The sequence below is a fragment of the Schistosoma mansoni genome, chromosome W (genome assembly GCF_000237925.1).
Source record: "Schistosoma mansoni strain Puerto Rico chromosome W, complete genome".
Classification (NCBI taxonomy): Eukaryota; Metazoa; Platyhelminthes; class Trematoda; order Strigeidida; family Schistosomatidae; genus Schistosoma; species Schistosoma mansoni.
Window position 1 is genome coordinate 33814069 of NC_031502.1, and position 18297 is coordinate 33832365.

General features: G+C 30.9%; 1 protein-coding gene across 1 annotated transcript in view; it reads left to right on the plus strand.

Moving 5' to 3' along the window:
* Positions 1–1981: 1981 nt before the first annotated feature.
* Smp_157870 (hypothetical protein) overlaps positions 1982–18297 on the plus strand; it is a gene marked incomplete at both ends in the record, with an annotated part of 31760 nt that continues 15444 nt past the window's right edge. The window contains 3 exons of the mRNA XM_018789455.1: positions 1982–2634; positions 2758–3001; positions 14819–15103. Of these exons, the coding sequence (XP_018654896.1) occupies positions 1982–2634; positions 2758–3001; positions 14819–15103 (1182 nt within the window). The remainder of the gene's footprint in view (positions 2635–2757; positions 3002–14818; positions 15104–18297) is intronic.

Sequence of the window (18297 nt, forward strand, 5' to 3'; positions counted from 1 at the left end):
TGTCATTGATAACAACTAAATAAAATTATCTCTTTTTCAATTGTAACGAAAAGGATAGTGCCTTGTTGTATCTAGTGATTTCTATATCAGTGAGGATCTTGATTTTTCAGTTACTTACTTACCTAAGCCTGTTACTCCCAATGGAGCATAGGCTGCCGGCCAGCTTTCTTCAACCCACTGTCCTCGGCCTTCCTTTCTAGTTCTATCCAGTTGTTGTTCATTCTTCTCATATCTGTCTTCATTTCTCGGAGTAATGTGTTCTTTGGTCTTCCTCTTCTCCTTTGGTCTTGAAGGTTCCAGGTGAAAGCTTGCCTTGTGATGCAGTTGAGTGCTTTCCTCAATGTGTGTCCTATCCACTTCCAGCGCTTATTCCTGATTTCTTCCTTCGCTGGATGGAATCTGGTTTGTTCTCTCCCACAGTAGGTTGTTGCTGATATTGTCTGGCCAACGGGTTCGAAATATTTTGCGTAGATTTCATATTAGTATAAAATATTTGTTTAAGAATTTATGCTCATCTAAATTTTACTGTATATTAGAGTAAAACCTGATGAGGATCTAATCGAAAAAAATATAATTCGCTTATATATGTTGTTCTAAATCAACAAATAAACTCTTTCTACTGAAAACTGTATTGTGATTGACCAATTGAACTTAAAAGATCGTTGAGTCTTTTCTATATTTAATACTTGTATAGACGTATTTTTCATAAGTTTCATTTATAAAATGATAATTATTAGAATTATCAGAAGGGGTTTTTTTGTGGTGATTTTAGTAATTTTATATAGTTGAAATCATGAGTCAATTGAAGCTAGACCAAACAGGGAAAACCTGTAAGCACTGGACGGCCGTTTCTTCCTGTTGTGGGATTCCTCAGCAGTGCGCATTCACGACCACGCCTCGCGAGATTCGAACTCAGGACCTACCAGTGACCAGTGGAGTTCAAACCACATCTGCTGTGAGATATCAACTCACTGAAGACAATTGGTGAATGGTTGCTCAACTTCCTGGATTGGTTGAAGTTAGACATTAACGCCATCGGGTGCCAGCTCAGTGGTCTATCGGTTAAGTGCTCTGGTGCGAGACTGGTAGGTCCTGGATTCGAATCTCGCGGGGCGAGGTCGTGGATGCGCGCTGCTGAGGAGTCCCACAATAAGATGAAACGGCCGTCCAGTGCTTCTAGGTTTTCCCTGTTGGTCTAGGTTCAATTGATTCAATTATTAGAATATCAAACGAGAGATTTGATCCCCTTGAAATTATGCTGTTAATTTCAACTGGAAATTAAAATTTAGTCTCGCCTAATTTTCGTCTTGTTAATGATTCGCACAAAGAATATTTCTAAATGGAAAACTCACTCTTTTATATAATACCTTAGCTGAAGATCTAATTCAAAAATCAAAGATTTATAATCTTGGAATATTCTCGATCAAACAAAAATCTGTAAGTATTGATAAACAACATGAATTCAGTGTACTAAAACTTCTCATCGGTATTAGTCTAAAACCTTATGTTTAAGTGGTCAAGCTAATCATTTTTCATTGTAAGCAGATAATTGAGTATTATAGCGACACAAATAAATTTCATCCTTATGAAATGTGAATGAACAAACGCTTGAAATAATATTTTAGTGGTATTTCTTCTTAAATCTACGTTCATTGGTCAAACTAGTGAACGACAGAAATTCAACCAATCAGAATTTCATCTTAGCTAATAGAGGGGTAGAAAGAGTGACATGAAAAGGTTAGATAGAAAAATAGCACACTAAAGATTCAATTTCTATTCTAAACCCCCCTTCCTTACATTATTCATAAAAATAAACGCTTTGGTTGTTGTATAGCCATATATGTATCCACTGATTAAAATTTCACTAATACAACTTTCGAAGTCTTCCGAATACCGAACCAACAGAAATTTAAGATGTAATGAAAATGATCGAGGTAATAAATAAAGGAACATCAAATAACAACCATTAGTGTTCTTTGTCATGGATATGAATTTCAAACAGTACTATCACTCAACTAACCTAACAACTGATATTTATAACACAAACGATAGTAATCAATATACAGAAAATGAGCAAACACAATTCGACAAGTCAAGTACAAACGTGATCGTTTCAAATCATATTAAAGAATACGTTCCTAGTGCTATAATTTCTTCAACTATACCAAGTTCAACTATTAGTCCAATTCGAACCTGTAACAGTAATTATGATACCATTAATAATAACACAGAAACGAAAATGAAAACGGTTACAAATTCTTTACGTATTACTACAACAAATCCAATATTCAATTTTTGGCGTAATTCAACAAGACGTTCAGGGAATTGGGGTAGTCGTACTGGTACTAAAAAATCATTTGTATGGAAATATTTTTTTCATCCTGAATTACATTTGGGTACTAAAGATTTAACTCATACACAATGTATTCTATGTGATAGTTTATTAGCATTTAATAATTCCGGTACAACAACCACTATGTTAAATCATTTAAAAAGTCGTCATGCTGAAATTGTGCAGCAAGAATATCAGCAATCTAAAAAATCACGTTGTGGTTTGATGACACTAAAAGAAATGAATAAATTGACTAAATTAAATTATAATTTAACAAGTAATAATACGAAACTAATTGACTGGTCAAAAAATAATTTGATTACATCATCATCAGAATTGTTAAAATCGTCATCATCATCAGGACCAGCAGTACCAATGACACTATCCTACACAAATGAACACAATAATCCAACTTTATTATCAAGGCGTACACATCGTGGACGTCCACCTGGTTCACATAGATATTTTGATTATTCAGTGGCAAATCCTAAATTCAATCATATTGATAACGATAATAATAATATAAACTATCTAATGAAAATTCACAATTCCAATATCAATAAATATGGAGAAAAAGAAGTTATGAAAGAAAACGAAGAAATGAACCAATTACAAACACAAATTAAGGTTGACACTTGTAGCCCGTCATACACGTTAGGTAATGAAAAGGTAATTATAATATTGTATATTATTGAATATTTACATAGTAACCTTCTATGACTAATGAGTAAAAATCTAAGTTATACAGTATTCTATATAATCTGGTATTTGTTTATTTATTTCCGAGAATTCTGATTTCAAGAGTGATTGTTGGAATGTATCATGTATGTCACATGGAGGTAAAAGTTTATCTTCATCTATAGTGTGAGGTTTGGTTTAGTTTTGAGTTGATAAATTTTGGATAAGATTCAACATTTTTTCTCAAACATTTTTATATTAAATTAGTAATTAACACAAACATATTTTGATTTTGGTCTAAAGATACTTTGTATCTATTTAATAAAAAGACATACATTTATGCATAGGATAATGCTGAAAGGATAATCAATGCAAGACTTCTAAGAATGTCAAGCGGTGATATGAATATGAGTTTTAGTTATCTTTCTTTTTTAAATATACCATAAAGTGTTAAACTGTGCAGAACTAAATTATCATTGTTTATTAAATATGGAGAAATTAGAACACTTCACTTCTACTTGAAGTTTGTACTGATGACATCATTCAGAAGAAAGATGAAAGCCCCACGACTTAAAACCTGTTATTATCTGAAAAAAGTAAGGACTGTGTTAAAGAAGAATCGGATGTAAGTTAAATTAACAAAACAATTTCTTTTTATAAAAAGACAGTGTATCAGTTGTATACACGTTTGAATGAAGTTTAAATTATCTTAATGCGATAAATAGAAAAGAATTTAACTCCGAATCAACTTTAGAGATGAAACTCTGATGAGTACAATATTGAAAGAAATACTGTTTTGTATTCTGTTTCCAGACATCGTTGCTAACCATCATAGGTTTTTGAAAACTGTTATATTTTAAGAAAAATAAATGACATTTTTAGAGTTTACCTTGTGAATTAACTTCAGTCAAACAATCATTACAAACCAGAAAGCATTGGACTGATGTCTTGTCATTGTCTAAGTTCTTTTTAGGATTGTGTATCAATAACTCAACCGAGGACAGAAGTAAGAATTTTCAGGTCTCATGGTAAGCGTCTAACATTAATACTACTGGGCTCGAGTCTAAATTCAACAAATTCACGATTTGATGAACTATTTTACATTTCTTTTGATGGGTAAATCTCTCACATTCTACATAAAAGAATCTCTTTTGACATAGTTTTCATTAGAAACTCCAGGAATCACCTCCTGAAATTAGTCACTGATTAAAAAATCACATAAGTATAGAGAGTTCGTTGAGATTTCTAGGTTATATATCTTATATCATGAATTCACATCACTGAAGAGTTCCATACTAGAAATAAAAAGCTGTAGAATGTTTTCTGGTTTGTAATAGTTATTTAACCAAGATCATTTCATGATATTAAAAACTAAGAAATTCAGTAGTGTATACAAATCTTTCTAAATTTATAAATAATATTTGTTAAACTTTTGTAGTTAAAACAAAAATTAAACAAATTTAATTCAAATAATATTTTAATTGTATTCATATCATTTCATTATAATGAGAAGGGGTTTTATGGAGATTTCAGTATTTTCATAGTTGAAATCATGAGTCAATAGAAGCTAGACCACCATGGAAAACATGGAAGCACTAAACGGCCGTTTCGTCCTATTATGGGACCAATGGAGTTCAACCAGATCTGTTGTGAGATATCAACTCACTGAAGACAATTGATGAACGGTTGCTCAATTCCATGGATTGGTTGAAATTAGACATTAACACCATCAGATGCCGGCTCAGTGATCTAATGGTTAAGTGCTCTGGCGTAAGATCGATAGGTCCCGGGTTCTAATCTCGCGATGCGGGATCGTGGATGCGCATCGCTGAGGAGTCCCATAATAGGACGAAACGGCCGTTTAGTACTTCCATGTTTTCCATGGTGGTCTAGCTCCAATTGACTCATGATTTCATTATAATGAATTATTTTCTTTAATAATAGAATATGTATATATATATATTTCAGTGTACAAATTCATCTGATTTCTTATGGTCAATTCCAAATATGTTTACTACATTAAATAATTCACAATTATTTAATAATAATAAATTATCATTAATAAATAATGAATCAATCTATTCCAATGAAAAATCTACCAATCAACCAATGATAACTTCATCCAATTTAAACAATCATTCAAATATACAAACATCTAATAATGAATTAATTACTAAATTAGTTAATAATTATTTATCAAATTCAATGAATGATATTTCTAATGTACAATTTAATATAACAAAATTAACTAATTTTTATATAAATGAATTTTATAAACAAATTAATCAACAATCATTCAGTACTACTAACAATACTACTACTAATACTACTGATAATACTAATAATAATAATGAAATATCTAATAACTTAATTAATCAATCAATATTTAATAATTATTTAAATTCATTTGATTTATCATTAAATAATAATTTAAAACAACAAAATTTTTTAAATGAAAATCAATTACAATTTAATAAATTTAATACAAATCTAAATGATCAATATCCATATCCATTTAATGATAATATTTCAATGAAATCATATCCATCATTTATAATAGATACAAATGAACCGCTTGATTTAAGTTTATCTAAATATAAACAAAAAATGGAACAAGAAAAAATGGAAAATATTTTAGATTTAAAATCTTATAATGACAATAATAATTCCCCAATATTTTTTAATAATACTGATAATACTACTACTACTACTACTACTGATACTAATACTACTACTACTAATAATAATAGTAATAATGAAGATTGGAATTATAATTCAGCTTTTACAAAAGTTTCTTCTCATGAAGAATCTTCATCAAAATCTACAAATAATTCAATAATGAAGAAAGAAAATTTAGAAATTCAAAAAAATTATACAACTACAAATACAATACATAATGCAAGTGTATTCTGTTATTAATTTTGAACATATTTCATCATTGTGGATCTCTTTTTTCATTACTATTATCTCTTTTGTATATAAAACTGATTGTTGGTGGATAAAAATTTCTAGCTAAATTACGAACTGTGTTCTTTTAATTAAAAAAATTTTTGAGAGGTTTTTTTAGAAATATGTAATCAGTAAATCATCTATCTAACTTTATATGGATAAAGGTGATCGACAGTATGTCTTGAATCTAGGTTTTATGCTAGTTAGTAGTTGTCAATAAGATGTATCTATAATTTCAAGTCGTTATATAGTTGATGGGATTCGAACCCATTTCAATTAGCATAAGAGTTATTTACTTGATATTCCAAGATAAATTCTATTATAGGTTAATGATAATTATAAGTAATTGACTAAGCAATTCAATTAGGATAAGACTGCATAGAAATACATGCTATAGAATTACTTATTTACTTACTTACGCCTGTTACTCCCAATGGAGCACAGGCCGCCGACTAGCGTTCTTCAACCCACTCTGTCCTGGGCCTTCTTTTCTAGTTCTATCCAATTTTTGTTCATTCTTCTCATGTTTGTCTCCATTTCTCAGTGTAATGTGTTCTTTGGTCTTCCTCTTCTCCTTTGGCCTTCAGGATTTCATGTGAATGCCATAGAATATATAGTATTAAATTTTCGCATATAATTTAAAATCTACCGGGTAATTTCTGATACTAAGAATGTTATGAACTACTTTTCTATATACATAGAATGAAGCACAACTTTTAAAACAATATCATTTTGTTATTTATTTGATTGCGAAAGTAGGATGGTCAGTTTATTACTTTTAAAAATGTTAGCGATTAGTTGTAAACTATCAAAGTAATTAATTAGGCTAAAAATATTTAATAAATTAAACATAATTCTACTTTTCAATATCTATCACTTTGCTAGATAGACAAGAATGTAAATTAGTTTACATTTATCTAACAAAACATAACAATTTAACTAAGTGATTCACTTAGATACTTAACTATTCTAAATATCTCAAAAATCTTTGAGAAGTGAATATAGGAGTGAAATATACTGTTTCAATAAGGTGTGAAGACATAATTCATTGAAATTCAACATCTTAAATTAATACAAGGGTACTTGAGGAGATTGCACGATTTTCATAGTTTAAGTCACGAAATGATTTTAGTTAGACTAACAATAAAAGCCTAGAACTATTGGAAGACCGTCTTTTTGTAGTATGAAACTCTTCAGGCGTGTGCATCCACGGCCCTACAGTCGGGAATCGGACCTTCTATCTCTCATGCGGACGTTTAATCACCAAACCACTAAATTCTCATCCGATGGCGTTAATATTTAAATTAAGCCAACTCACTTTGTTACTTGACCATCCGTTGGCCACTGTGAATAACTGTCTCACACTCTGTATGGTTGAACTCCAATGGTTATAGCTTCACACTAAAACTCGAAGAGTTGCATTTTAAAGCTAGTCACTAGTGAGCAGGTGATTATCATTAGTATTGGGGCATTATAGAATTTCTATAATTCTAATCATGAACTGATTTTAATATTGTCTATAAAGAAATATGAAAAATCTAGATGGATAACCGTGACGAACTATATTCAACTAGACCACATAGGTATTTGAATAAATGTTTCATAATATAGCGATAGTATCCGAACAATCATAAGTGGACAACAATTATCTTAGATCACTCACTAGTTGACATACCTATATTTTTAAAAACAGCAAGTTGCCTCTGAATTTTCTCTATTTTTATACTGGGACGAAAGACTTAAGTAAACGATGACGACAAATTACTGGTTATCATACCAATCAGAATGTCAATGAACCATTTAGGCGTTTGACTCTTTGAATATTCATGGAATAGTATATGTTTAACTTAATTTAACATACTGATTTAAGTGTACTGAGAGAATAAATCCAAAGAAAGTTTAAATAAGGATACCTTTGACACGAATTTACTTTAATCGTAGCCACAATGAGATTAATTATATGGTCAACATTTTATAAATATTTCAAAGTAAGTTGTCCCCTTTAGGAAATGAATGAAAAGTTAAAAATGTCCATTATATCAGAAAAATCAAATATATAACAAAAGTAACTAGCTACTATTTACTTGGATGAGATAAATTTACTAAATCAAAGTAATGCACGTTAAACAGACTTAGTTATCATAACTAAATCTCATATCCGATTATACAGACTAGTAAACTGAAATTGACCAACAATATTCTATATATTTGTTAGTACTGATCTTGTTTGATTAATCAACAGTACGTAGACTACTAGCTTCATATAATACTGGATTATTATTTGTATAAGGTAGATTTACACAATCGATAGGATTTAACGATCTATGAAAACTAATAACCTTGGTGTCCTTATTCAGTTATTCATGACCTAACTCATGAGAAAAGGCATTTTAAACAAATCAATGGTAAATTCCTTGACTATATTTTGAATTACATGAGTTCTAGCATACCTTATTCTTAAAGACATAAGTTTATTTTAAGTTTATAGCTCATCATATTGATGAATACCAATAAATCCAAAACCTAAATATTTTTTCACCATCTAGTCTCTCTGACTGTTCTTTTACTTAGCTAGAATCTCTCGTTTTGTGTAGTCCATAAATTATTACTCGAAAATAACTGTGTTGTTTATAAAACCACTAGATAAATACATTACTACCAGCAGACTATAAATTTACAGGAGAAAACAGCTATCTTCTGAGTTTTCTTATCAAATCTTTTCTTTTTGACAATTAACAGATCAAAAGTTCGGTAATACAAAGTCATGTATTTGTATGTAACCGATAGGATTCACTGGACATGCAGCTTGCATTAGTTGACACTCATCCACAGAATGTTTATGTAGTATTGAGGGGATGTGGTTATATTGGAGTAGTTGCGGTCTCTGAGCTAGATGGATGGGTTGTCAAGCTTTCATTGTTCTTCTGAACAACATCATCATGTACTTTAAAGAGATGACATAAAAAGAATTATCTTAATCTTTATGATTTATCAGAATGATTTCTGAACAATTGAATATATAAAATAAACAGTCAATTCTAATTTATATATCTTCCAACACTTGATTAAATCAAAGAACGTTATTAATAATAATGAGTGCAACTATGTATTATTATTAACTTTCTTTTATGACTTCTATACACTTCATCCAGTTTGTCACAACCTCTAAGATGTTCAAGTTATAATTGTAATTTGATTATTATAGTGTAAAATACTAGTCATTAACCGCCTTTAAATTCAAGACGTTATCTTTCTTATTTGCTTTGAAGTTTAGTAGTTTAGTAGTTTTACGGTAAAAAAAAGGATGGTTATCTAATTGAAGATAAAAATTATTCTCTAACATACCTTCTTTTAATAAGAAAGTAGTTTGTATTATTATTTTTTTTCTTTTCATTTGACATTTTGTTAGAATCAATGATTTTCTTATTCAAAAATTTGTTTAAACTCGCCTAACTTCCAGTAGAATTGGTTAATACTAATGAACTTAGATTAGAAAACAAATGAATTTAACTAGCTAATATGAACAAACTGATAAATTTCTATCAAAATAACTAATTATATAGATAACCTGTAAGAAAAAAAAAGAAAACTAACTGTTACATATTCATTTGTTTAGTTCTTCTAAGTCATGACCGAACTCTTTGTACAAGTAGAATCATTAGTTACTATTCACTAAGATAGTAATATAGGAAAAATAAACATGAAATAAGAATTCATTTATCAAAGTAGTTGTATATGAAATACAGTTGAATATCAATGACCAGTCATTTATATTTAACTTGTTCTATTTAAGATTACATTTTCTTTCTCATAGAATTGTTTAACTATCATGCAGTTAAGTAATGTGTACTACTTTCATTCATTCATTGAATCCATCTAGTTAATTAATTTAATGATTTCACCCTTGTTTTTTTAAATATAGGTCAAAGCTCACACCATATTTATTGAAATATCTTGAATAAGAGTAATATATCTTAAGATATTTTTTTTCGGCTATAATATATCAGTAAGCAGATTGTATACAGTTAACCAGATTAGTTAGCTTGATATATAGATGTATATTCATGCTTTAGACACACAAACATCTATGAAGATAAAAAATTTCAGTTAATTTAAGTTCCAGCATCTAGATTTTAACCGGTCTGATGGAATGTATACGGTAAATATTTTAAAATTTTAATAAGTTGGTTAGAATCTTCCCAGTAAAACAGCCTAAATAATGATATATATATATATATAGTAAATGCCTTATTGTCAAAGCTTTCACTAAAAGAAATATGATTTCAATAATATCCTGACTTATTGTATGTAGTGAACTTTGTAAAAATGTAGTCACAAAATAATAACAATTGACATATCAAGTCATTTAGTTAAATTGTCTGTAGTTCGAAATAAAGAGAAAAACAATATCGAAACTTTCAAAATCATTAGTGGTATCACTAAAGTCTTCGTATAGCGGTGAGTTTTGCAGGTAAAATATTTTTTATATTATATCAAGCAATGAATTAATATTGTTAATTGTTAGATAGGAACCAACAATGCATTACATGAATTTATTTGATGTTGATCACATCAATATACGTTAGATATATATTTGTTTATTGACATGTGTAGATGTTTATTACAATGAAAAGAAACTGAATAAATGGATATCACATATGAAATTGTCACAGTGATGTGTTGAGACAATTTACAGTAAACAATTGTTCGATATTCATATGTTCGTATAAGTAACGTATATAGATAAAGTACAGAAGACTCACATGAGAATAAACTATTATCTGACGAAGTTGAAAGAGTAAATAATAAATCAAGTTATATGTAATCATGAAAATTAGTCTAATGAGTTTGATTTAATACTAAGAATTAATAAATACCCCCCTTCTGAGAATAAAATCTCCACAAAACCCCCATCTGAAATATTTGCTTTATCAACAACAACAAAATCTGTATTATAAGCAAAGATGTATAGTGGCTAGCAGTGGAATCCAGAATGCGAGTTCCGTCCAATTTGAGACTCGTGAGATGAATGTACCCGCATCTCAGAGTTGATGTTCACTCTGAGACTCGAACCAAGTAACTTTCGCTTCAAACGCCATCGCGTTTTCCACTTAACCATTGAGTTCTGATAGTCACTTGCTTGTGCAATGAGGTGAAGTTTAAATTCACTTAGTATTGTTTGTTTGAATCTTACCATTGTTGTTTAGGACTGCAATTGATCAATCTCTTATTGGGCATATGTGTATACTGTACGTAATGCCTCGATATAGTCTTGTATCAATTCTGGGATGTAGGTACATCCAGCTGACAGGTCCCAAATATGACGAAACGTGCATCACACTGGATTCCACTGCTATCCACTATCCATCTCTCCTTATAATGCTTGTGAATTAAGGCTATATTGAGGCAATACACACAGTATGCACATATGCCAATAAGAGATTGATCAATTGCAGTCCTAAGCATCAATGGGAATATTCAAATAAACAATACTGAGTGAATTCAAAGTCTGTACTAGTTTACTTTTTTTTAAAAAAAGGTTATATTGGCCAGTACGTGAAGTTCGTGAAGTTTTTTTTAATGATTATTTTTGTATGAACTAATTTTGAAAAAAATTACTTTAAAGGTATGTATCACAAAATTTTTCATATAGGAGTATAATTTCTTAATAATTTTTGTTTATCAACATTTTAACACATTAGAATTTTTTAGGTATCATTACCAAGTTTTGATTTGATAATTTTGAATAAATTGAGCATTGGGTAGATTGTTATAAATAAAATAATATATATTTGTAATATCCCAATGAGTAGGAAAATTAGATTTTCTGACGTTTCGTGACTCAGTGTAAGTCACTTCTTCAGGGAATACATAATCAGATCGAAACTAATCAAAGTTTAAATAGTACAACGGAACAACACGAATATTAGGTGTTGTTCCGTTGTACTATTTAAACTCGGATTAATGTTAATTTGGTTATTTATTTTCTCTGAGGAAGTGGCTTACACTGAGTCACGAAACGTCAGAAAATCTAATTTTTCTACTCATTGGGATATTACAAATATATTAGTTATTTACATTAGAATTTTATTTAATTTTGAATAAGATATAAAATTTTATTCCTATTACTTTTCGGTAAATGTTAATTGAAAGATTTAATTGAATGAACAAAAAGAAAACATTATAACATATTGCTAGTTATGTTCTATTTATTCTACATTAACATAGTGATTAATATTGATGTAATGGACACAGAATATACATATCTCCATTAAAACTGATCAAAATTCAGTCAAAATATCAATGATGGGATAATCCAAACCATTATACTGTTTATATTTGTTAAAAATATGGTAAAATCTATGCACGTTAAGTACTACTTTTTTGTTCAACGATTTTGAACTCCGTTTATTCAGGATTTTAGCAGCCGTATCTCCTCCAAATTCCATATTCATAAATAAATTTTTCTTCTGCACTGTTAAAACTTTTTCTTGATGAAGTCTAGATGTTAAGTTGCTATCAACGAACCTAGGTGGATAACCATTTTGTACGTAACCTCATTTGTTATTTATTGTCGAATCAATTAATAATGCAATCTTTCCTAGCCTCCTGTAGACATATATTTTCCATATAACTATATATACGAATGTATAACTTGAGTAAATGATTTCGTCGAAAAGAAAATTTTCTTCGCTGAATTCTCTTTTTCTTATTCAATGACACTATGAGTTACTTTTATTTTGCCTTAATGAACATTTAACAAACATTGGTAATATCTTGAAACATTTAACTTTGTTAAAGTAAATTCCTTTAATAAAGCTTCAATAAACTAAACATGATTTGTTATCCAAAAAAAAGAATAATATATACATATATTTCATCTTTGGTTCCAATGTAAATATTATTTATAATATCCGAAGATAAAAGTTTTCATTGAAAAACTTATCTCGATGATCCATTATAAAATAAACCACAGTTGTCGAGAACATTTTTTATTTGAATGGTTTCTTGAACGGTATCGATCAATGATTTGAGTTGAACGTTAATTATAAAAATACCACAGAACCCATGCATACTGATAAGGACCTCCCAATTAATGACCAATTTAAAGGCGTATCTCTGGAAGTTCTATTAAAATTTACTGACCTATAGATTTAATCAAGTTACGAATAACATAGTGACTTACTGATGTAATCGAATGAGGACTGAAGTAGATCACAGTTAACAGAGGTTGAATGTGTAAATTCTTAGATTTAAAATAACTGTTTTCAAATTCACTAGGTATTGTTTGTTTGAATATTCCCATTGATGCTTAGGACTGCAATTGATCAATCTCTTATTGGGCATATGTGTATACTGTACGTAATGCCTCGATATAGTCTTGTATCAATTCTGGGATGTAGGTACATCCAGCTGACAGGTCCCAAATATGACGAAACGTGCATCACACTGGATTCCACTGCTATCCACTATCCATCTCTCCTTATAATGCTTGTGAATTAAGGCTATATTGAGGCAATACACACAGTATGCACATATGCCAATAAGAGATTGATCAATTGCAGTCCTAAACAACAATGGTAAGATTCAAACAAACAATACTAAGTGAATTTAAACTTCACCTCATTGCACAAGCAAGTGACTATCAGAACTCAATGGTTAAGTGGAAAACGCGATGGCGTTTGAAGCGAAAGTTACTTGGTTCGAGTCTCAGAGTGAACATCAACTCTGAGATGCAGGTATATTCATCTCACGAGTCTCAAATTGGACGGAACTCGCATTCTGGATTCCACTGCTAGCCACTATCCATATTTGCTTATAATTGTTTTCAAAGTTTTGGTATTTACCATATAAGATTGGATGCCCACAATTTTATTTGCTGGGTTAATTTCAGTACATTTAGTTAAGAGTACCAATGTTAAAACAGAACAATCGACTATTATTACGTATATGTTAACAGTTCACTAAATGAATTTAGTTCATCAAGAAGACTATCTTCAGTTGTTTCAAACTTATTTGATTAGTGAATAAAGAGCCTATCAAATAAATAAATTACAACTAATTATTTTATAAAGGTTATTTGAAATTTTCGAGTTGTCGACAGAGTAGACAAACCTTTTTGATTACTCAATTTGATCCAAGTAACTTCGCTAGAATAATGAAATCTTTATATGACAACAAGAAAAATTCTAATATATTTGGCTATACGTGATTATATTGAATAATGTAAATTGATTCCTTAATAAGAATTTGAGAATCAACCATATGGATCCAAACATTAACCATATGACTGAATATACATATTAATGAATTAACTTCAATTTGTCATCTATCGCAAATTAAAACAAATTATTTTTGATTGAGATCATGAATTGATCAATGTTAGATCATCATTGAAAGCCTGGAAGCACTGGACGACTTTTTCGTCTTAGTGTAGTCTATAACTTAGTTCATATTCAATAATTTTTTGAACTTTCTAAGCTTAAAACAAATTTATTAATGCATGTTAAAATACTTTCACAGTATGCTTTTATAATTCCACTATGTAAGAAAAAGATTTAATAATATTTTCAAATTGCTTAGTCTGATTTCAGTAGTTATATACAAGATTAAACTAATTTGAAGTATAGTTTTCTGAAAATCTCTTTTAAATTTTCATAGTTGAAAGCGTGAGTCAATTGAAGCTAGACCACCAGAGAAAACATGGAAGCACTAGACAGCCGTTTCGTCCTATTGTGGGACTCTTCAGTGCGCATTCACGACCTCGCCTTTTAAATTTATTTAAACTGATTTATTTTAGTTTTTTTGTTTATAATTCCAAACAAAACAATAATAATTATTTTTTTCTAAACAAATTAGGAAACCAATACTGATAAGACTACGGATAATACTGGGTACAACAAATCATTTTCAATGATTCCAATGGATAATGAATCAATTAACCAACATCAAGGTTTAGAAGAAGAATTTCAACTGTTGAATCAGAAAACCGATGAATCAATTCCTTCTTCATCTCCTTACTTTATTAATGACTATCCGCTTTCTTGCTTTTCTCCATCATGTGAAGAGTTTCATTATCGTCTAGCCTACTTTTTAATACGTGATTTTCATCCACCAAAAATACTGGAGGAAGAAGGATTCAAGGTAAAGCAGAAGAATGAAACTTTATTTTAACAGTATTTTTGTGATATTGTGTATATATGTTAAAATTATTTTTGTATGAATACACGTCTGTCCAAAACTCATGGTTTATATTAGCCTGGTGATTATGCTAACAGGGATTTTGCATTCCACACTTTAATTTTAAACTTTAGAAAAATAGAAAGGGAAAAACTCTTCTCACCCACACTGATTAAATGAAGTAAATCGAGACTATTTTATTGTGATTTTAAATCTTCAAAGTCAAATTTAAGAGAGTATATAAGAGATATTTGTTATTAATGCAACTACAAATACAACTGAATCGATGAAAAAAAGTGAGTAAGGTCATAAACTTGACGACTGTAAGTATATTAGTCATAAATGCCAGTCACTCATTGATGAAAGTCGAATAAAAGACATATTTGTTGATGGGATATACAATTTTATATCAACGATTGATATTTACTTTATAACAGAATACCAAGGTTTTAATGAATCATATATTTATAATTTTAGCACTCAATAATGTTCATTGATTAAAAATAAGGTGCCGTGAGACATATCTATGTGTTTGCAGTTGATTGACAATTGAATACTGCCTGATATCTTGTCTGTCTAGTCCTTTAGTGATGAACGAACTTTATTGATCACATTATACTGTGATCACTAATCTGAGCGACTCGAGATCGGATGCACTATGTTGAAATGTTAGGCGATTGGAGGTAGTCGTTAGAAAATCTCGAAACCAGGTTTTGTGCTATTTAACACTCATCAGAAAGGTGCACCTGTAATCTTGGGAGAACTAATGGTCCCTAGTGAATTTAATCTGACGTAATCCATATATATATATATATATATATAACTTGCTTACGCCTGTTACTCCTCATGGAGGAGAATAGGCTGCTCACTAGCACTTCCCACCCAAATCTGTCCCAAGCAAACCTGTCCACTTCTTTCCAGTTCCTATTCATCCATTTCATGTCTGCTTCCAACTGTCGGCGCAGTATGTTCTTCGGACTCCCTCTTTTCCGTTTCCCTTCATGATTCCAAGTTGGTGCTTGCCTCGTGATGCAGTTTGAAGATTTCCTGAATGTGTGTTCTATCCAATTCCAACGTCTTTTCCTAATTTCCTCCTCAGCTAGGAACTGGTTTATTTTCTCCCAGAGTAGTTTGTTGCTGATGATATCCGGTCAACGGACATTAAGTATCTTGCGTAAACAATTGTTCATAAATACTTGTACCTTCTTGATGATGGTTGTGGTCGTCCTCGAAGTTTCCGCTCCATACAGTAGAACTATCTTGATGTTCGCGTTGGAGATTCTGACTGTGATATTGGTTGACAGTCGTTTTGAGTTCCATATGTTGTTCAGCTGTGGGAATGCTGTCCTCGCTTTACCAATCCTCATCTTTACGTCTGCATAGGATCCTCCTTGTTCATCGATGAAGTTGCCAAGATACGGAAGGATTCCATATCTTCCAGAGCTTCTCTATCAAATTTGATTGGGTTGGTATATTGTGTGTTGAATTTGAGGATGTTGCTTTTTGCCTTGTGTATGTTGAGGTGCACTGATGGAGAGGCTGCTGCTACAGTGTTTGTCTTGACCTACATTTGTTAGTGTTTATGGGATAGAAAGGCCAGGTCATCTGCGAAGTCCAAACCGTCTAGTTGATTCCTAGCTGTTCACTGTATTGCGAGCTACTCCTTCGATGTCTAGGTCTTCATAATCCAGTTGACCACCAGAAGAAAGAGGAAGGGGGAGAGTAGACAGCTTTGTCTAATTCCGGTCCTTACTGAAAATGCATCTGTCAGCTGTCCTCCATGCACGACTTCACACTGTATTCCGTCGAATGAGTTGTGGATAATGTTGACAATCTTCTGAGGAACTCCATAGTGTCAAACAATTTTCTTTAATGTTCTCCTGTCCACACTGTCAAACGCCTTCTCGTAGTCGATGAAGTTGATGTAAAATGACGAGTTCCACTCAAATGATTCTTCCACGATGATCCGTAGTGTCGCAGTTTGGTCTATGCACGACCGGTCCTTACGGAATCAAGCCTGTTGACCTTGCAGTTGGGCGTCTGCTGTGTCTTTTATCCGGTTCAGTAACACTCTGTTGAAAATGTTTCCTGGTACCGATAGTGGTGTGGTGTTTCTGTAGTTAGTTCGCACACTTGGTCATATCTCCTTTCCTTAGTATCTTGGTAAGGTATCCTTCTTTCCAGTCCATCGGCACTTTCTCTTCCTCCCAAAACTTTCTGAATAGAACGCAAAGCATGTTTGCGGTTACTTCTATGTTTAACTTTATTGCTTCAGGTGGTATATTGTCAGGTTCTGCTGCTTTCCTACTCTTGATTTGTCTGATGGCCATCCTGATTTCTTCGATTGTTGATGGAATGGCATCTGTAGGAAGGTCTGTAGGTGCTGCTTCGATGACTGGTGGATTCAATTGATCTGGTCTATGAAAGAGTTTCTGGAAATATTCCACCCATTTGCTCCTGTGTTCTTGAATTCCAGTGATTAGCTTTCCTTCTTTGTCCTTGACTGGTCTCTCTGATTTACTATATTTCCCTGAAAGTTCCTACGTCGTGTCATATAGCTGTTTCCTATTTCTTCGTTTTGCAGTTTTTTCTGCTGTAGTTGATGGGCCATCCACGTATCACTGTTTGTTGGTTCTAATGCTCTTCTTTACTTGCTTGTTTGTTTCAATATATTCAACTTGTGCCTTGACTTTCTCTGTTCTTTTTCGGCTGTTATTAATTATTGTCTTTTTGTTCATCTTTTCTTGAATCATGTCCAGGGTATATATATATATATTGTTTACAGAATTTTTGAGTATAGTTATTTATGTATGAATAAGAAATAAATGGAAATTTTTTTTTGACCTTGATGATTTAATGAGTCTATTTTGATGAAGAGTAATTAAGCGCAAAAAAAAATAAAAAATGAAAAATAAAATTAGTTACCTAAACTTTCATGTTAACTCTAAGAGTAGATTATCTCTCTTCTTTATTATCTATCCATATTTTTTTCTATTTTGAAAAATTGGAAACAGTATGACAATAGTTGAAAATAAATCAAGTTCTTTACCTAAACCTTTAATAATGAATTCCGTTTTCTTATTTTTTTCTTTTTTAAAAAAAAAAATTTATTTCCATTTTAATTTATTGTAATTTATTGATCCCTTTATATAAATTCT